Genomic DNA, 20929 nt, shown 5'->3' with positions numbered 1-20929 from the left:
CTTTCTCTTCTTTCTCTCTTTTTCAGCTGATGCATATCTTGTCAGATCTACACTACATCCACTCAAGTGAAATGATGCAAACATTGCCATAGTTTGCACTTCATTTATGTGGCAGCTATTAAGTGATGAGGAACAGAAAGGATAACATACCAGTTCCACACAGAAGGAGCAGTAGTTGATGGCCTCTGTCTTAATGTAGATGTTCATGAGAGGACTGGCTTTCCCACAGCTTTCGCAGGGGCCAAAAGTGGCCGCCACGAACGTCTGGTCACACATGGCTGCAGATGATCAACGACAACGAGCTCTGTGGAAAACACACAAACATAAAGATTCAGACAATCAGCTATATGCTATTTTGGTTTATTCAGGCTCTTTTGATTGTCTGTACCCTTGTGTGACTGTTTATGTGTGTGTGTGTGTGTGTGTGTGTGTGTGTGTGTGTATGTGTGTTAGGAGATAAGTAGTTGGTAATCTACTCCAGCCTGATCCTTCTCTGAGCTCCAGAGGAAAGGAGTAAGCTATTCTGGGAACTGCTCACATCCAGTACACACTCCAAAACAACCAAATTACAACTAAATATGACATTTCCCCATCGCAAAACCCTCATCATATCATGCACTCTACCGTTATTTGAAGCTGTCGCTTATTTTCTAATAGTAACTTTTACAATATTAAAATATTAATAAACAGTATGCCTTAACAAACAATAACGTCATAATATGCTAATGTGTGTCGTTTCCTTCAATTTGTTATATTACAATTTGTACAAAACAAATCAGCAGACGTACATATTCAGAACACTACAACCTCATTTAGAGATTGAAGTTAATCATTATACTTTCAGTCCTTCCGTTAATACGGTTATTATAGTGTACAGAACATAGAATAAAATAATGTGTTATGTTAGCAATTTGAATTCACACTGAGCTGCCATTATGTTCACTCCAAACTCAACTCACCATCGCCGAGGCTGCTATTGAAGTAATCATGTACAAAATGAACTTTAGCAGAAACTGATATCATTTACCAGTCAAACTCCATCTAAGCTGCTTCATCACACGTTTAAAACTCTAAACTCTCTACTTACATTTGCACATCATGTTCCATAAATTGAACCCAAATTAAAGACACAAAAACATCTTCAGTTTGCAGAAGAATATTTACACAAATAGCAGCCATATCAATGATAAAATCTTACCTTACAAGAGAACGTTTCCCCCCCCCCTCTGTACAGCAGGTATTTATCCCCGGAGAACTAAGTTGAGTTTTTCCAGTGAAGAGGATTGTCAGTGAGGGAACTGTAAGCTTCTTAGTGAAGTGTTTAAGCTGTGGCTCTGCTCTGCTCCATACGTCCCTGCAGCATTACTGAACATGCGAGGCCCGGAAAGTTGCATTCACAGCCTATGACAGTACATATTATAGATTTAATATTTAATAATCCCTTAAACTGCATGATGTCACATTACATCGCCTCCTTGATGCAACTAAAACAATATTTTGAGTCAAAAAGGTGCCATCCGTGTTATAGAACAACCATGACGTGTATTTTTTTTACCTTTTTGTTTGATGTTAATGTTGTAATCAGATTTGTGCAATCCCATCAAATGTAATCTATTACATCTATCTGATGACCTTAAGTCTTCAGTTCTTGTGCCGTCAATGAAAGAGCAATAAATTAGACGGTTAAAAGAGATGAATAATGCGTATTCAGTTTATTATGACTGAAAGAATCACATTTTCTTAAAGACTAAAGAATGAGAAAACTCCCCAGAAATAATCTCCCAGAGACAATCAAACAGTGCTGAATTATTTTATTTCACTTTTACAGATTTGACAATTTATTCCAAGTTTCTTAACGGTGAACACATTCACTAAGCACAGCTACCAGAAACTACAAACAGTCCAGTTTGTCAAATGTACACATGGGTCAGAGAGGAAACGTTTGGTACTGGCTTCAGCATGTTCCCACCGGTACCACAACAGCTGGAGTGATGATGCATGTTCTGTCTTTAACAATGTTTAAAATGGCACAATCAACGCTAGTGCTGATAAGAACAATGGTCATTTATAATGTCTACGTCGTATCGTACAACCAACTCTCTCCTTAATGTAAAATTGCAGAGTGAAGGAATGACACTTTCTCCTATGAGAGCCCAAGAGAAGCCCAGGGGAGCAAGACGCCGCAGCTCTGCTCAACAAAACGAATACTCGCAGAGGGAATGTGGTAGAGGAAGCTTAATGTGTCGCAGTTTAGTAGAAAGGCGGTGGGAGTCAAAAGAAAAACGATTTTATTTTTACAATCCTCATCCATCTATCATTTATCCGACTTCCTCAGCAACATCTAAAAAGTGCATCTGGACTTTATGGCTAAACAGTGCGACCCATCTGTGACACCAACTGTAGGACAAAAGGACACCTCATCAAAAGAAAAAATGACCACATTTAACAATTTATATTCATTTTACAGCGGAGAAAAAACAACAACCCTGCACTGACTGAACAAAACAATGCCACCATGTTGATCGTGTGTTTAAGTCATTTAGATAGCAAACATTTCAGATAAGGCTTTGTCCAACAATGTGCGACTAAAATCATGAAACACTTCATTAATTTAAAAACATTCATGTGGTTAATTAATTCCTTCAGTTACCGTCTTCCTCGCCACAGAAATGCACTCTTTACACAAACCATACTTCAAACTACCGATTAATCCAAATGATGTGACAGAAGGCAGACTGATGACATGTGGTCCCAATGAGAGCATACGGATATCACATTGTTCTCAAATACAAGTGCAACACAAAGCAACTTCACACACGAACTTCTCTTTACTCCACTTAATATTTGTTTGTATCTGTAATTAATATGGCATTTTAATGAGATACGTCACCTTGGTAAAATATATTGATTTCTCAGCACATACTGTATCTTCACCAGCAAGTTCACTCTTATTTCCTGTGTTGGTCGGTTTGAAACTAAACAAGACATTAAAATCAAAAAAAAAAAAAAAAAGAAAAAGTGTACCGAGTCCAGTTTTGGTGACTATTCACAATCTCCTATATGTGAAATAAGTTTGTGAAAGGGTAAGGTCATTAGGCAAAAATAAGGTTCACATGAGGGCAAGAGGCAAATTTGGTTGACTGTTAATACTGATGGCACCACAGGAAGTAGACGGGAGAAAGTGCTAAACACGAGGCAGCGAGGACCATGTGAACGCAGACAAAGGACTTTTTGTAGATTGGCAGATTCCCGGACACTCATCCCACGACTCTCAGCTAGGTTTCTCTGTTCAAACAACTAAAAGAACAAAAGCATGCCGGTTGATTTCTTGGTAAATAGTAATGCTGGCAAAGCCAAGCCCATGCAGGTTAGATGAGGGCAGCAGCAGCAGTTATTACACCACACTGTGGCCACACTGACTGAGTACGGGGTGTGGTGCAAAATCACCCTCAGCCTTTGAAAGCAAGCACCAAATATCTCTGGATATCTGAACCAAAAACAGCCGGAGCACCAAACAGAAAAGACCAAAAATATCTTTCTACGCCAGTGACCCCATGCAATTGAGATGTGGGAAAAGTGCAGTTCCACCTGTTCTATTGTTTTTGGTTCTAAAGGCCCATATTGTGCCTTCCTAGCCACTAAACAGGAAGGCGTGGAAGACAGGAGAGGAATAGGTCCCCTAAGCTGCAGTTCGTGTTCGTGTGGGAATAAAAGCAGTGGACACACCGGTGTAAAGCTGGACAAACTCCCCAAAACCAACATCAGAGAAACCTTTTCTGTCCATTCTGCTCAGTGATACACGGCTTCATAATATACACAGCTTTAACGCTTAAGAAAAATGACAATACTGAAATAAATATTTCCACGTTGATAATAGTAAAACAGCTTCAAAGCACTGACTAGAGCTGCGACCAGAGAAGACGAGTAGAGAGAGGAAGAAACCGCCCCCCCCCCCCCGGTGATACAGCAGTAAGCAGAGTGTCGTGTTAAATATCGTTGTGCCAGTGTTTCCTGTGACGCTCAGCTCTGGTCACAGCTGTAAACGGTGTAGATGACAGCAGGTTAAACCCTCGTCACAGCTTAAACCTCGTACCTTCTAAATCTCTCCTCAGTTAAAACCCGTGCTACACTGCATCTGCCCGAAATGCAGGATAAACATCGACATGTCTACGTTAAGACGTGACCTAACAAATGATCATCTGTGCCGGCACTCCTTAAACTATACGACACAATGTACCTGATATTGACATAAACAGCCTACAATGGACCTAAAGCAGAACAGTCCTTACAAAGCTGTGGGAAATGATGGTCCCAGCCTTCATACATCAGACATGTTTACTGCAAAGAGAAAGCTTCTAATCGAATAAAGGGGAGGGTGGGGACGGAGGTAAATGCAATAAATAAAATACATGATATATATTATTCATATTTATATAAATAATATAGTACAGACGGTGAGTTCTGTCTTGGCGCGACTGTGTTCAGAGAGTGAAATGACAGAGTGAAGCCTGGTCCAGGTTGCCTCAACATGGGGGTGCAGAGAGCTAACTTTAGCGCGGTGTCACTCAGCTGGCTCCCCACTGGGACTCAGTATTCACTTTGCCTATTAAATATAGACCCAACATTCAAAGCTAGACTACAATTCATCAAGTTACGGGCCCCCGCTCCCGTGTATCGTTACGTACATTCTCGCGTTGACAAGATTTGACCTTTTATCAGCCCGACTGGGCTTTTCTTGTGGCTTCTCTAAGAGGCAGGCGTTTTTTTTTTTACAAGCAGTGGATGGATGATGGCCTTTTACAGACAGATTTAAACCAGCAGCGGCGACCGTGGGTGTCGTGTGTATTTGTGCGTTTTTGTAAGAGAGAAAGTGCACATGAGTGTAGGCGTGCATGTGTACGTTCAGAGGATGCAAGTATTGTACAGATGCATGTTGCAAGTTCAGGACGTGATGGGGTTTTCTTTGTCGGATTTTCTGAGTGTCAATGTTCAGGATCAGCCAAAGGATCTCTTAGGAGAGCGGGAATCCATGTTTTGAATTAGAAGCTCTTTGAGGCTTTTCACTTAACGTTTTGGACATAATTGCTCAAACTATGTGAATACAAATTTGAATTTTTGATATTCTTTTTTTTTTTTTACTTGCAATACCAACTGTGGCCACTACATCAACATGGCCTGTGGGGCCTCGGTTTAGACGCGGGTGAGGAACCCCAGGTTGAGCGAGCCGGGGATCTGGATGGTTTCCAGGGCGAGGGAGGAAGGGCTGAATGGGAAAGTGACCGGGTAAATCATCTTCGTGTCCATCAACAACTGCGGACTCTCACAACGATCTCGCAAGCGAGTCTGAATGGAAAAAGAAGAGATCAAATAATTAATATGCAGTCACATTGAATTTAACAAGAGCCCATTTTAATTTAGGAAAAAAGTGAATACCTTAAAATAGGTTCAGTTCATTAACTTATGGGACTGTACCGGTGTTTTTGCACATTCTAGTGCTTTGCATTGCTGCTACATTTTTTTCCCACCACCCCACCTACTGGACTCAATTTGTGCTGTGGTTTGGAAGGTGTAACATTTTCAGGTGGTGTTTTCCAGCAGCATTAATTTCCTTAATATGTATACTGTAGCCACGTGAAACACTATGTCAGTGTTGTATTGATACATCGGAGTAAATCACCTGTATGGTTCGTATGAATGACACCGATACTCTCTCCTCAAATTCGTTGACTGGAGTGTAGAGGTTCAAGACCTTCACAATCTGGAGGAGACACAACACGGAGAGGTTAGAAACACATTTCCCCGACAGTGAATGGAGTTTCTTAGCTTTTAAAACAGACTGAGGTGGAGAGCGATGATTTAAAAAGCTTGCCTCTCTTTCAATGTTGTTAATAAATGACGGGACAGTTTACCTGAGCAGTGGTGAGGCCCAGACACATGGAGCAGATGGCCCCGGCGTCCTCGTCAGTCTTTTTCTTCACCTGCAGCAGCTGAGCGGCCTGGATCAGAGGCTCCAGAGTCTCCTTGGCTCCGAAAGTCATTAGACCTTTGTCTCTGAGCCACTCCTCCAGCTGGCTCACATTGTACCTGCACACAGACAAATGTCACAGGTAAAGAAACAACAACAACAACAACAACAACAACAACAAAACAAAGGGTAAAGATATCAGCCACACTTTGGAGCTCCGCTCTGAGCAGCAACATCTCGTACTGTACCTGATCTGCATGCCTTTGCTCCAGGAGCACATGTCCTTGCGCAGCAGCAGGTTGTTGAGGGTGACGGCTCCGATGATGTAGAACTGCTGCTTCACCACCTGCTTGATGAGCTCGGGGTCGGTGCCGTGCTGGCACATGGTGGAGTGGAAGGCGCTGAGCTGCCGCAGGATGGAGTCCAGCGTGTAGGTGCCCTCGTCGGCGATGCTCGATGTTCGCTTACGGAGGCCTGTGGGCTTCACCCCCGACACTCCCTGGATGGTCTCGTGTTCCAGCATGCCAGAAACTGCAGGGAACACACACACACACACACACGCTTTGTAAGTATTTGTATCGTGCACAAAAGCAAATCCCATCAATACTACAGGAGCATTAGCTTGTAGGACCACACACACACACACATGTACACACCTATCATGGGCTGGAGGATGTTCTCCATGCACTTGATCAGCTGCTGGTAGATCTGGATGGCCAGGTCACTGATCACCTGTCTGTACTCGGCCAGGTCGAAGTTGGACAGAGAGTGTTCATTCTGCCTCTGTGTGTTGTGCTTCATGAAGGCCTAACAAACACAGATAAAGGCAGATACAGGGTTTAATGTGCATGTGAGAGGATAGGAACCTCTGTTTATCCTCAGCAACTCTATTAAAAATACTATTTCATTCCAAGCTATGATATTTTATATGCATGTCAGCTTTTACACTTTCCATCACTAGTAACACCATTTGCAATCACAGGAACGGTGAATTAATTTTCTATAAAACAAAAAACAATCTCCAGTTAATTTAACGTTTTATATTTACTGTCTACCGGTTGATCGATTTCTTCCAAGAAAAAACACAAAAAACAATCACAATTGCCTCTAAGTTTACCAAACCCAATGTATGTACGTGAACACATTTGAGCTCAAACGTTTCTATGTTGGTGTGCATGGTGCGAGTCTCACCTCGTCTCCGCTGTATTGTTTCAGACAGTGTAAGAAGCGGCAGGTGTTCGCCAGCCAGAAGGAGACCGTCTCAAAGTCGTCTCCTCGTTTCTGACAGGAAGAGACAAGAGGAAGAGCAAACTGGAGTCAGTAAACCAGCTGGTAATAGTCAAGTCTCTGTCCAAGTCAAACATTCCACAAATTACTGATAAAAAAAAAACTACGAAACTTTCTACAGGTCGCCCCCAAAGTCCTAATAAAACACAAACCTTTAGGATCTTCTTAATACTGTTGATGGTTGAGGTGAGCAGGGTGCGGACCTTCTGGTCGTCATTGTTGTAGTCTGCATGTCTCAGACACATGAACAGGATGTAGGCCGGCAGACCTGGGATCAGATTCACAGCCACACCACGAGGCTTCAGCTCTGGAGAGACAAGAGGAGCAATTCAGAGTTCAGCGATGGACTGAGGAGAACATTAGGAGAGACGTTTCTGCAGTCAATACAAAGATTCATGTTCTACAAGATGGTTTCTAGAGTTCAGACGGTAGAAACTGTGAATGAAGCCTTTATTTTGAACATGAATGGGGCATTATAAAGTCCATGTTAGGCTAAGTGGTTTGTCCTTAAATAACCTCTTTAAAGTTGATAGATTTTTGATGACTATCTTTCATCTAATTTTCCACCTGTTGTTTCTTGCTCTTCATACTTAGTTCTTACCCAGGATGAGGTTCTTGACCAGTTTGAGCTCATCCTCCTTCTTGTACTCCAGCATCCCTTGGAAATCTTTCTCCCTGCGAGGAATGTTGACGGGGTGTATCGGCTCGTCCACCATCTGTCCTGGAGACGTCTGTCCCTCGGCTTGACCCGCTGGCAGACACACAAGACATGACAGTCAGGCGATATCCTGTCCTGTAGCACCCAAACACATAATATGTACAGACTCTCAAGTCTTTGCTGATCGATAATTTGTCAAGTACCCCCCATCTCTCCGATCCTCTTGGAGTAAACCTTCAGCTGCTTCTTCAGCTTGCGGATGGTTCGGTCCTGCTTCTCCAGCTGCTCCATTAGATCCTGAAACCGGCCGAGGGTTGGAGTGATGGAGAGAGAGACGGATAAAAAGAGAAAGAAAAGAGAATAGTGAGGACAAACGGCAAGCCTCCAACTTCTCAGCTTCACACTCCAACACTTCTGTACATCAGGCTTTGCATTTACTCCCATCTTGGAAACAAACAAACAAAGAAACAGAGAGGAGGGGTGAGGGGGCAACATGAGAGCTGCTGTGCCGATTGCTCTTTCAGAGGAAGAGAAGCTGAAGGACTCGCTGGCTGTTAGAAACAAGAAAAAAGGTGAAGAGCTGCTCCGCTGTGAGTTAGAAAACACCGCTGTGGAGAGTTAGAGCGACATTCAGCGCTGCTTCATTCAAAACACACAAACCTCAGTTAGTTCTGACACGTGCAAACACACACGCATGCACACACACTCTACATACAACCATCCGTCGTAAAATGGTGACTCGAGCCTCTCGGGATGCTGTGGGGTCTTCAGCCAGGAGTTCCTGTCAGGTGATACCATCCACACAAATGAGTGTGTGTGTGTGTGTGTGTGTGTGTGTGTGTGTGTGTGTGTGTGTGTGTGTGTGACGCTGTTTCAGGTTTTGTATGCGTGGCCCAAGTGGAGATGAAACGACCAACCCAAACACGTTCCTGCCACGCTTTGCAGTGTGCAAGAACGGGGCTCAAATGTAGCAAAAATCATTATGTAATGTTTCCGATTGTTTTTTTGAATTGTTGGTTATGGATCTATTATGGGGAGCATGTATATTGTAACTTGAAATGTCGATGTTACTAGATATTAAAAAAAGTTTTGACTGTTTCTGCTAGTGTGTGTATTTGTAGACGTGGAGTCTCGCTCTTTTGTGTTTCAGTGTGCTGAGACTCTTTGCGATGAGAACTTTACATTTACTGAGGTTGAAGTTACTCCTCTTCCTCAACCTGTATGCGTCTTTGTGTGTGTGCTGCAGCGTACCAGGTTCTCGTTGGTGAGCCGGGTGATCTCGTGTTGCAGACTGGCTTCGATTCGGGCCTCTGGAGGCAGCTGCAGGTTTTGGGCCAAGAGCTGCTGCTGACGGTTGTTCTCCTCCTTGACATTGTGCAGCTCGCCGCGCAACGACTCCACCTCGTTATCGTAACCTCTCCGCTGAGTCTGCAGCTGGTGCTCCAGTAGCCTGAGGGGGGAGGAGATGAGACCAGAGGGGGGAAAGAAGAAGAAGAAGAAGAAGAGAGGAGGTGTGCCAAAGATGAAACAAGGAAGGAGGGTAGATAGAAGATGGAGGGAGAAGGGAAAAGGAAGAGGTATGTGGCAGGTGTAAGGAAGTGAGGGAAGACAGGACGATGGAGTGGGATAGAAGAAAAGTTGGGGAATAACAAGAGAAAGGACATCCATGGAAGAAGGAGAGGAAAAATAAATCAGCATTGTAGTGTAAGTAAAAGAACAAACAACAGTCAGAGAACAAGCTTTTCACCACAGTGTGGTGACGCAGGACAGCGGCATGCTGTGCAGACAATACCAGCAGCCCAGAGTCCAGCCTCTCTGAACACACACTTTAAATCTGCTGAGTCATTAAGATTCACTTTCTTTAAACATTGAACCGTGTCTACTCTGTGGTCAGAGGTCAGGCTTGGCAAGGTCTAGCTGATGGAGTTTGTTGCTTCAGAGGGTTTAGGATCTGCTTCCCAAACTGTTTATGGATCTCTTCATTCTAGTTTGGTAACTTCAAACTCAGTTATACAAGTTATATGGCAAAAAGTGAACCAGCATCCAGTGAGACTTTCCCCTATTACTACTGCTAACATGTAAACGGTTGTCTTAATGCTCAGAAAGATTCCCAGGTTCTTCTCCCCGTGTGTAATTTAAAAAAAGATATTAGCAAGGAAAGGAATAAGCTTTGCAGAAAGTAATGTTTGTTTACAATTCTTAGGAATCGTGTTAAACGTCAGAAACAAGGCTTGTTTTCTCGCTGTGTTTCAATTACTTATACATAAGACGTTAGTAATAAAACAAATCTAATCCATCTGGCAGCACAAAAGCATTTTACAATGCAAAAAAACCAAGTGAGCTCTGCAGTGAATATTAAAGTTAATATTTGACAAGAAGCTGAGATATTTTACAGACCGTCATTATAAGTGAGTAAAACAAGGTTAGTGGCAGAATGAAGACAAATTGTGAAGCACTTTGTGATAAATAAAATGGGAAAATCAAACCAAAACCTTAAATAAATGACTATCCATTAAGAAACATGTGTGGAGAATCTTTATACAACTTTTATAGAGCACCCAACCCTGTCAGAAGAGAGTGTGACCAAATCAACTGGGCAAATCTTCGGTTGTGCCAAAAATATCGATAGCACCCAGGTAGAATACATGATATGCTAACTCTGTAACACAACACTAAAACTACCCTCGTAGGGCCCCTCTAATGAGGTCTGGGGCCAAATGCATAAAACATAAAGTAGGCTTAGAGAAGCTGTTCCTATTAGTCTGGAGGACTCTGAATACCAACTACTACTACATGTCCTGTGAATAAATTCAAACGGTTGATAAAGCGTGCGAGCGAGAGAAGAGGTGAATGAAGAAGAACAGCAGCACACATTCTTTCCTGTGAAAAGGCAAACGTATCATGCTAAAAAGAAATGCCACTTGTGTTAAAAAAAACACAGTTCCACCTGATGGTTTCCTTTAAGCCCTGATTAACCAGCCACAGCTCTCCGTCCTCATTCAGCTTATGGAAGTCTGGAGCGGCAGATCTGACCGACAAACAGAACACAAAAGGAACACGAACAACACAATAACAAAAAATAAAAATGCGGGATGGTGTGGTTGGGGAAAGAGATGTGCAAGACAACAGTAACACGCTTTCTTCTCCTTATCTGAGATGTCTGCATGTGTGCATGTAAAAACACTGTCCAATATGATGCAAGATTATGTGGAGTTACTGAATGTGACTGTGGAGAAAAACAACCTGTGTCCATCTACCTTTTAGAGTTACTACGAGGAACTTGTAATGAAAGCAGCGGCTCCTCCTCCAGCCAGGAGGGGGCGACTGTCGTACCCTGCTGCGTTCAAATGAGAAGTTTTCTAAAAGGGACTCGGAGATTCTACCACTTTAATCCACAGGCACCACCAAAATCAAAACAAAATAAAAGCTCCTCTTAGTAGCTTTAATTTATATGATTTAACCACCAAACTAAAAGCGGAAACTTTCTATGCCAGCAGGATTTGGACTGTGATCTGCAATTTGAATTACTTCCAACACTGACATAAATTATTTTGATACCCACAGATTCAGGTTTTAAGGCGCTGCTGATTGCAACAGTGGTGAAGTCCTTAATTGTCTAAATGTAGCCTGCTGTGTATTAAATACTCTCCACTGTACACTCGTATGTCAGGGTGTGAACAAAGAAGGCAACAAAGGGAGCAACATGGAAGAAAAAGGTATGAAGGCAGTGATGCACAGCGCAGAAGTTTGGGCAACTCTGTTAAGTAACAATGTGAAGAGTTTCCCTCAACACTGTAACTTTAAGTGTATTCTATAAGTATAGTAATGTTGTCGCATCGACATCCAATTCATTAAAAGTGTGCTGTGCATCTCTGCTTCGACAAACAAAGAAAACAAGTGGGCTTTCATGCAGGATTTACGCCAAACTCATTCCATAAAGCTGAGACAGGAGGCTTCCCACAGCGGCATCCAACCGATCACTGCTGAAGAGTCAGTGTAGGGGGAAGTTGTGTTGTAAATCTATGTGTTAATAAAGGTTAAACTACAACTGAAGATTACATATATACACCTTTGTTAGCTCAGACATGTCCATGCTTTCATGCCGCATATTTTGTAAACACTGCACTGTGAACATAAGAGTTCTGCAGCATCTCCAAAAACAGACCGGAGCTTTTGAAAATATCTTTGTTTTGCGCTCAAACAGAAACTACCTCCAGTTTAAGAGACTCTACTCTTGTACATGCCGATTCATTGAATCCCATGCAGACCTATGAATCCTAAAACTTGACTCCAAAAGCCAAGCACACATTCCTTGAACACTGGTAAACACAGTCTGTTAGAGCACGAGTAAGACCTTTAACTGTAACTAGAGCTGCTGCAATATTCGACATGCAGTTACGGCCAGAAAACGCCGCGCAAAGCTACGCAAGCTTTACATCAGCCCTACAACGTAGAGTCAGCCGTTTCTGCTTCAGTAACATTTTCAACTCGGGTTTGGCATCAGCGTGGCCATGCATGCTCTGTTCCATGATGCGTAGGCCACGTCTCATTGGTTACCTCAGCCTACTCAGGAGGTCACTGACTTCCAACGGCTTACGCATGAACCTCGGAGATCTGCACAGGACAAGGCAGTGTTCACAAACACACATTTCTTGCACATATTTCACGCTGATATCAAGAATGGAGCGAGAGCTCAGCGAGATACAAATGTTGGGCTCGGTTGCTTAGGGTGAATTCAACATTGATGAATGTGGAGACCTGGAGGAGAACTGGCTGGACCAAAGTACCTGTTGGTGTCTTTGAGGCCCATGTACGCTTGCTTGAGTTCATCAGCGTCCTTCAGTTTGGACACATCCTCGACATAGAACGAAGGCTCGGTCATGGTCTCCTACAGAAAGGTAAATAAAGGAAACGGGGATAAATGAGAAAGACTTACACAACATTTAACAGAGCCACCTGGCTGCTACAACCGCCTAGCTACGCAGCACCGTGAACCAGCTTCATACAGTGTAGGTGTATGAATGAAGACGAGCGGATCGATGGGTTTCATGAATGCAGCATGTGCGCTGTTGACTCCCTGCCAGCATCGCTATAGCTGCTGGCTACAACTGTCCTTTCACTCTGACAACCATCAGCCAGTAGGAGCCTCGGGATGAAACAGTGACAAGCCATCAAGTGACGCCTCAGCGTCAGCCGTCTGTCTACAGGGAAGGTCACTTCACAGCGGGGGCTTTTTTTTTTTTTTTTTTCAAGCTTTCAAGAGACAAGAGGTGCTGAGCATCAGCTGATAAGTAACGAGGGGTTAAGGTCACTTGGGATCAAAATGACAATGACAAGGCTAATGTGTTAGCATTAAGCAGGGGAACCAGCATATCTGTGCTTCTATGTAGCTGCAGTATAATGCAGCAGACAAACGGTCACAGAGTTTATTTCTGTAGTGAGTCAACAGCAACATGAATAATTCAAAACCTACGATTACTAAGTACAGACACAAGTAGTCACCACTGCTCAGCACTGTGAAGTGAGCCCCCTTGCCTGTGCTGCCTTGGTATACATTTTCAGATATTGAATATATTGAATATAATATTCTGAATATAAAAGCTGTGTTCTGAACTTGCATTTCTCAGTGCAGTCGATTGTATCTGAATTTAGAAAAAAAGTATATTGTATGCAATTTCAGAATGACTTTTGTATGAACAGAAATGTACAGGCTGCCATTTCAAATTCTACTTGCAGAGGGTTTTGTGTTTTGTAGTGACATCCATCCGCGGGTTGTGAGCGTATCACAGACGGTGTTCACAGGAACGAATGCAAAATGGCTGCTGTAAAAGCTGCTGATGAGCAGAACTCTCAGTGACTTTTAGTGAAACAAACGGTCCATAACTGCATTCATTCACACAGACAAAGGACTTGACAGATGAGATAATCAAACTCCAGCCTGGAGGGGACAGTGTGTGTGTGTATATGTGTGTGTGGGGGTGTGTGTGTGTGTGTGTGTGTAAAGCCTCTTAAAGTAAGAATACTGATCTTGTGTTTCCTCTGTGATTTTTTTGTTACAGCTTCACTTTTGGGTTTCTCGTTTGACAATAATTTGGTCACCTATTTTATGGTTCCAGTGCAAATAGTTGTCATACTTTGGCGGGAACATGCACCCTCACACTTAATCTTTAGGTACTGAAGTTTATAGTTGACGTTATGAAACCTTTTCTTTCACTAAACTCTCTATGAAACCCACTAGAAGAAGCCATATTTGAGCAGCTGCTAGTGCAAAGTAAGAAACCTCCACCATTGAACGACCACCAGATATACAGCTGTTTTAAGTATCTATGAGCAAACTTTAAGTTACTTTAACATCTTTCCTAGCAGCGGTGGTAAGAGCAGCACAGAGCGGTCCTGCTGCTTGCCATCTCTTGAGATGAAATGTAAAATTGATTTCTGGATCAGATTTCTTACCTACGGAGGTTTTATATGCAACACCCACTTTGAATAAAGTGTGAACTACTCATGCATGACGCAGTTTTTAAACTGTACCTTCTCATCCTGTGGGAAAGCATGGATGGAGGAGAGAAGGTGGAGACAGGAGAGTTAGACACACTGACGGTGCAGTGAAAACAATATCGACATACAGTGTAAATAATAACGGGATTTGACCTAAATCACCAACTAACTAGAGTTTAAATGTCAATCAAGTAATGTTCAAGTCATCTTTAGGCCATTAGAGACTTGGCCTGAACCATTAGTCGTGTTTTGGGACATTGTGCTAACAAATAGACAAACGGAGAAACAGACACCGGTGAAAACACAACACACAAATGTGAGAAGGTGGATGCAATCAAGCAGGAGGCATCCACCAAAATCTAGCTTCATTTTGTGAACGAACAACAGCACCATGTGACCACAGAGCCTACATGTTAAATTACATGAGGATGATTATTAACCATGTACTAGGCTTTTCAAGATCTTTGGATCATTTCCAGTTGAGCAGTGGTGATGGATGAACTTTCCCTCCTTGAGGACAGAGACAACAGAGACAGTTAAATGTTCTTCTACCTTGTGGTGCATGGCTTCCTTCTGGCTGACCAGCTGGGAGCGCAGGATCAGCACCTCCTCTTTACGGACCTCCAGTTCCTCGCAGGAGGCGTTGAGCTGCTCCAAGACCACCTTGTAAGCTGGGGAGCCCGGGGCCCCAGCACCAGTAGCTGCTTTACCCAGCAGGCTTTGCCTAATCTCCACTAGATCATGTTTCAGTTTCTTGTTCTCCGAATCCAGCTCCTGACGCTGAGAAGAGAAAAAAATTCAGTGTCGGGGGGTCAGAGTTATGACAACTAGTGGCAAATGAGGCTTTCTGGAGCTACGGAAACACTGTAATAAAAGAAGATGTCTGGCTTTGGATCAAGTCATTATCTGGAAACAGTGAGAAAACATGTGCCAGTGTTACATTTCTACTTTCTACTGCTCTCATAGCTTACCTTAAGGGACTCGTACTCCAGCTCTGCCCCACGAGCCTTTTTAAACTCAACGTCATCCTGAAACAAGACAAAGACAAACTCTGTATTGACACAAGACAGAATAAGAACAGGGCCTGTGTAATACCCTATGTATTAACAAATGAGACCTTTAAATTATGTACATGAGCATGAAAAAGCCTCTTATTATATCAAGGAGTCATAAAAAGTGTAAAAAAAAGTACTTATTTGTTCTTACACTGGGTTATTAAATGCTTACGTATGTATATTTTAGCTTTTATTCGGTACTATACAAGCATTACTGTAGGTTTACAATCCTTTAATGTTAACACACTTAAAAGAGGCTTATAACTAGGTGTGATATAAGTGTTATATCTTTTGTTAATATTATACATATTGATAATATGATGTATTTCAGAGCCCAGTGTGGGTGTCGGTACCCTGGCTCTAGCCCGCTGGAACTGGTCCTCCTTGTTTTCCAGTTCGTTGCGCAGCGACTGGTTGTCTTGCTCCAGTCCTGTTAAACGTTTCTGCAGCTTGAGGGTCAGCGAGGTGTCGATTCCTCGAGTCACATCCTGCAGGACAAGGACATGTGAGGACAGAGCACATGCCCCGTGAAATGTATCTGAATGGCGGCGTTTAAATGAAAAGGCAACTTTAACATCAGCAACTAACAGTAGAAAGCACATCTCTGGATGTTCCCTCTTATTAAATGTGTACTTGATGCCAACGATCTTACTTCGGCGGCACGGGAACCTTCTTCCAATTCGGCGTACTCTGAGTTGTATGTGTACTCTGATCCGTTGCTGCTGTGGGTGGAATCTCTTCTCCTGTGGCCAGGCTTTGAGACGTTCTGCAGATGAGAGAGAAAATAAACCTCTCATTTAGAAAACGATAGACTCGAGTTCAGCCTGTAAGTGTATCACAAACCATTTGATGTCAAATGATGCTCATATACGAGTTAAACATCTCATAAGTATTGACTGGGTGTGTGCATGTGCTCCTCACCGAGGAGACCATCTCCTCCTTCAGGTCGTCGTGTTTCTCCTCGAGGCGGCGGTGCTCTGTCAGGAGATTCTGGTAGCGAGATCGCTCCTCGTTCAGATCGGTCTTCAGCTGCTGAGTCTCCTCTAATATGACACGGGCCATTTTCTCTGAAGGGTCATGAAGAAACACACTGTGTGGTTTAGGAGACATTCACGCCTTTCTGTATGACTAGATGGATGATTTAGGCGGTGGCGTTTTCATACCTGTCATCTGCTGACTCTGTTCCTGAATCGACCTGTTCAAGTCGTCCTTCTCTTTCTTCAGCGAGCCATTCTGCTCCTTCAGCTCCGAGACCATCTACACACACACACACACAGAAACACACACATTAACAAATGATCCTTAACCAACATGTTGTGTGACTGATCCATTTATTTTCCACATCCAACACATTACTGTATCTCCTAACTCTTAAAAGATGCTCCCCGGGTTATTTGAAGACAAAATACTAGACAGAAACACAGCAGAAGAAAGAAAAAACACAGAGTACACACACACACACACACACAGAGTTCAGTAGCTACCTCACTAGCACACTACTCTATCTCCTGTGCTCACCTGCCCCGGGGCAACTGTGCCCTCTGACCCCACCATGTGCCCATTTCACACTGGTTCGATTTGGCTCCTAAATTGGGGAAAAACGTTTTTCCTCTGGTGCCAATATGCATATTTAAGCAAAAAAATTATGTTTGTGATATATATATATATATATATATATATATATATATACACACATTTCCAGGAAACTATGGGACATTGTACTAATCTGGAGCAATTTCTAGTGACCTTAGCTTTAAATTAATAATAGGACTTTTGACCGCGACAGTCTCACTAAAAGCTGGAAACTAAGTGGAGGAGAGAAGACAGAGGAGGTTTTAAGGAGGGTATATAAGCAAAAAGTGAATTTCCCTTGAAATCTAGAAAATTGAGAAAAATGCATCTACAGGTCTACGAGATGGAGGACCTGGACCACTACAGGTCTGCAGGTACAGATGTGGATCCCGTCTTACTTTCTCCATTTCGTTCCTGTAGGTTTGCGCCCAGTCCTCGATGGTCTTCTTCTCCTTCTGTGTGGAACTCAGCTCCTTCCTCAGCTTCTCCAGCTCCTCCAGCAGCGAGGACACTTGGTTGCCTTTGTTCTTGGCGTCCTCCTCCACCCCGCGCAGCCGGCTCAGCTCGCCACGCATCCGCTCGCTCTCTGCTGTGTAGGTGGTCTCCAGACTGACTAGCTTCTCGTTGACCAACCGCTTGTCTTTGTTCTGGAGGCATGGGACGGATCATAAAAACAGGCAAGTCAAACACCCGCATGACAAAATAAATCAATACATGAAGACAAAAAAAAATGGGGGAAATCACTCACCTGCTCGTCGATTTTCCTCTGCAGCTGCATGATCTTGTTCTCCATGCCTTTGTTGAGCTTCTTGAGGTGTTGCACTGAGCGAGCCTCGATCTTCAGCTTCTTCAGCTCGCGCCTGGCCTTCATCCTGCGGAAGCAGCACTGCAGGTAGACGATGGAGACGAGGCAGCGCTTGTACCAGCAGCGAGCCAGCCAGCCGCGGACGCGCTTCTGGATGATCACCGCCTTGTGCTCTCGCCGTAACTTCAGACGGAAACAGAAACAGCAAAGGAGAAGCAGAAAGAGCGATAAGAGCCCATGTGGGTATAATTACGTACAGGAAAATGTTTTTTTTTCTGATTTCACCGATTCCTGTTCCTTTCCGTAATAGTCACACTTGCAACGGGTGTGATTTGCTTGTTACAGTACTTTGTAGAAGCGAGTGAGTAAGTAGGACAATAACTGAACTAGTATAACAAAGTATAAGAAATGTTTAGTTGAATTGTTCTTGTGAGAAAGCTGGATCTTAGGATTTAATAATCGGTGAGGTTGAATTCATTTTGCAGCATTTTGCGACGCGTGTCTTACCGCCTGGTACTTCTGCCGGGCCATGTACGCTCTGAGGATCGTCTGCATGACCAGAGCGGCAGCCTGCTTCTGTCTGTAGCGTTTCCTCTCCACGCACATCCGCTGGTACTTCTGGATAACGGTGGCCGCCTGCGTGCGACGCATGAACTTGGCCAGGCTGAGGAGACCAGAGATAAACAGGTCTCAACTAACCCTTGAACACAACTTTAGACCTCAGGTATTTCATCCTGCGACTAATTTAACTGCAATAATCAAAACAAATAGTTTTACCCGGCATTGTCTTTTAAAACAATCCGTAAGAAGGAATCAAATGTGTTCGCATGCGATTGTTCTGTTTTAATGGCTGAAGGGAGTTCAGCTGACTCACCAGCGAGCCTGGTATCCTCTGGTGAACCTCTGGATGGTGATGGCAGAGCTGCGCTTGCGCAGATACTTCTTGCGCTCCAGCCAGCAGCGAATGGTTTTCTGGATGCGAATGCAGGCAGCACGCAACTTCTCCGCCCTCAACTTCTCCAGGTAGGCAACCTGGCCGGCCCTGAAGAAGATCTTGGTCTTACCAAACTGGTATTTGTCCTGGTCCTGAAGGAAGACAGGAGCAGAGATCAGGAGTAAGACGGTGATTAGACCGACCAAAGAAGGGACGGATTTACTCTGTGAGACCAGTGTTTGCTTAGAAGGGTAAAGGAGCAGAACAAAGGACTCGGAAATGAAAAGGTGCCGTAAATAATGCAAATCATATTATAATCATTATTTTTCCTTGTTAAGAATGAACGGAAGGTAAAAACCCAGACAGCCTGACCTGCACCAGTTGCTCCAGAACATTTCTGCAGGTCAACTTCTTGTCAGCTAACACGTCCTTCTGCTTCATCAGCACTCTGTAACGGCTGAAGAACTCCTGGTACGTCCATCTGAGACACACACATAAAAAAAAAAATTGTTAGCCACGACGTAAACATTTGATTCATTTGCTGTTTGTTCAATCAAGTACATTCTTTCAGCAAAGTCAATTTGCAAAGAGGGAACCAGGTTTGCTTTGCTGTTTGGCTTTCTGTAAAGAAAAATACTGAAGTTGTAAAATTGAAGCAGTAGCAGTGTTGCTGGGATGCATCAGTACCTGGATGGGAAACCTGCAGCAGAGATGCGGATGGTTTCCAGGACACCGCAGGCTCTGAGCTGCTGCACCGCACGTTTAGGATCAAACCTGCCGACATCAAATAACGACAGTAAATATGGCTTCTATAAATTACACTTGAGCTAAGATGGCGGCTCTAGATACAACAATTCATAAATAAAGAAGAGGAAGACGCACGTGAAGGCCAGCTTGAAGTCATTGGGTTTGATGCAGCGTACATAGTGCGGGGTTGTTGCGTTCAAAGTACCCATCAGCATTTGCAGCGAGTTACGAAACTACAAGAGAAGACAATCATCACCATCATTTTCAAGTGTCAAATGCAGCTTTGGATAATCATCATAACAAACACATGCTGTTGTTTTCTGCAATATTATTGATCTAAAAACACTCAGAGCAGATTAAGAAATAGTTGATATCCCTTCAAACCAACGGAGAAGTCATTCTTTCCTCATTTTGATGTAGCTGCAATTCACAACTGGCAGCAATAAAAACAAACGCTTGACAATGAATTTGGATAAGAAAAGACATGTGGGTAAACAGAGCAACTATATATATATTCAATGTGATCTGATATCTACCAAAATGTGCTGGATCTGATCTCACTCTGTCCAGTTAGATCGGACCGAGCACCTGTGTAAACACCTACACTGAGTACAGTGTACAAAGTGTTACAAATTTCCCCCTGGGGATGAATAAAGTATCTATCTATCTAACTGCATCAGTCCACAGAACAAAAACACTGAAAAGAAATCTCAACCTGGCAGCCAACGGTCTTCTTGTGCTCCTTGCTGCTCTTTTCACGGCCCTTGTCAGGTTTGATGCTGAGGCGGGTCCGGCCTCCGGTGCCGGAGACCTGACCAGTGGGGCTGGTGGCTTTCTCCCCGTCGTGAAACAGCTCCACCAGCAGGTGAAACTGTGGAAAGCAGCCCGCTTACAGTCAAACAGAGCAGCTGACGGCAGCATTAGACACTGCAGGGGAATATTGATTTACTGAAAGCATTTCGCTCTGGATGTACTGTTAAGCTTCAGTGAAACTACGAAACATATTTATGAGCGATGAATGTTTCTAACAGCCTCGTTTTACAGTTCCTGGCATGCGTATGCATTTCCCTTTACCTATTGCATTAAGCCTTACAAAGCATAATCACAGCCGCCATTTGCCACAAGCCTTCAGAAATTCACTCGAGTGTCGATAACCACGATGTTGAGGACTTCATTTTTAAATTTAAAAAGCAATCAAGTTATCTAGTCTAGTAATCAACTGCGGAGATGGTTTGACATGAGAGTTAATTCATCTCAACATGTTCACACAAAGACAGCAGAAACTCTGCCGGATAGTTGGAGTAGATGAGTGAGTGGATTGATTTGTTTGATTAGCGTTTGTTAAACGTATTCCCAGTCAGAGAGTTGTTACAATGATTTAAAAATCCAATACAAACAAAGGAAAGGT

General features: G+C 43.3%; 1 protein-coding gene across 4 annotated transcripts in view; it reads right to left on the bottom strand.

The window, feature by feature from the left end:
* Nucleotides 1–4780: 4780 nt before the first annotated feature.
* The window catches only part of myo5aa (myosin VAa), a 39809-nt gene continuing 23660 nt past the window's right edge, over nucleotides 4781–20929 (bottom strand). The window contains exons 15-42 of one of the 4 annotated variants that reach the window (XM_076077767.1): nucleotides 20237–20392; nucleotides 19657–19754; nucleotides 19462–19548; nucleotides 19147–19255; nucleotides 18715–18926; nucleotides 18348–18504; nucleotides 17784–18023; nucleotides 17434–17682; nucleotides 16627–16720; nucleotides 16385–16530; nucleotides 16097–16229; nucleotides 15817–15938; nucleotides 15380–15436; nucleotides 14961–15188; nucleotides 14442–14450; nucleotides 12698–12798; nucleotides 10858–10938; nucleotides 9162–9360; nucleotides 8626–8691; nucleotides 8114–8207; nucleotides 7854–8003; nucleotides 7405–7559; nucleotides 7157–7246; nucleotides 6622–6772; nucleotides 6214–6496; nucleotides 5910–6084; nucleotides 5678–5758; nucleotides 4781–5343 (exon numbers count right to left, since the gene is read on the bottom strand). In XM_076077767.1, the coding sequence (XP_075933882.1) occupies nucleotides 5191–5343; nucleotides 5678–5758; nucleotides 5910–6084; nucleotides 6214–6496; nucleotides 6622–6772; nucleotides 7157–7246; nucleotides 7405–7559; nucleotides 7854–8003; nucleotides 8114–8207; nucleotides 8626–8691; nucleotides 9162–9360; nucleotides 10858–10938; nucleotides 12698–12798; nucleotides 14442–14450; nucleotides 14961–15188; nucleotides 15380–15436; nucleotides 15817–15938; nucleotides 16097–16229; nucleotides 16385–16530; nucleotides 16627–16720; nucleotides 17434–17682; nucleotides 17784–18023; nucleotides 18348–18504; nucleotides 18715–18926; nucleotides 19147–19255; nucleotides 19462–19548; nucleotides 19657–19754; nucleotides 20237–20392 (3876 nt within the window). In that variant the 3' untranslated portion in view covers nucleotides 4781–5190. The remainder of the gene's footprint in view (nucleotides 5344–5677; nucleotides 5759–5909; nucleotides 6085–6213; nucleotides 6497–6621; nucleotides 6773–7156; nucleotides 7247–7404; nucleotides 7560–7853; nucleotides 8004–8113; nucleotides 8208–8625; nucleotides 8692–9161; nucleotides 9361–10857; nucleotides 10939–12697; nucleotides 12799–14441; nucleotides 14451–14960; nucleotides 15189–15379; nucleotides 15437–15816; nucleotides 15939–16096; nucleotides 16230–16384; nucleotides 16531–16626; nucleotides 16721–17433; nucleotides 17683–17783; nucleotides 18024–18347; nucleotides 18505–18714; nucleotides 18927–19146; nucleotides 19256–19461; nucleotides 19549–19656; nucleotides 19755–20236; nucleotides 20393–20929) is intronic. The other 3 variants (XM_076077769.1, XM_076077770.1, XM_076077768.1) reach the window with 3 other exon arrangements.

The sequence above is a fragment of the Anarhichas minor genome, unplaced genomic scaffold (assembly GCF_050575085.1).
Source record: "Anarhichas minor isolate MPS153535 unplaced genomic scaffold, ASM5057508v1 ptg000062l, whole genome shotgun sequence".
NCBI classification, from domain to species: domain Eukaryota; kingdom Metazoa; phylum Chordata; class Actinopteri; order Perciformes; family Anarhichadidae; genus Anarhichas; species Anarhichas minor.
The sequence above is the reverse complement of the archived record's forward strand: the minus strand, read 5'-3'. Positions and strand labels throughout refer to the sequence as shown.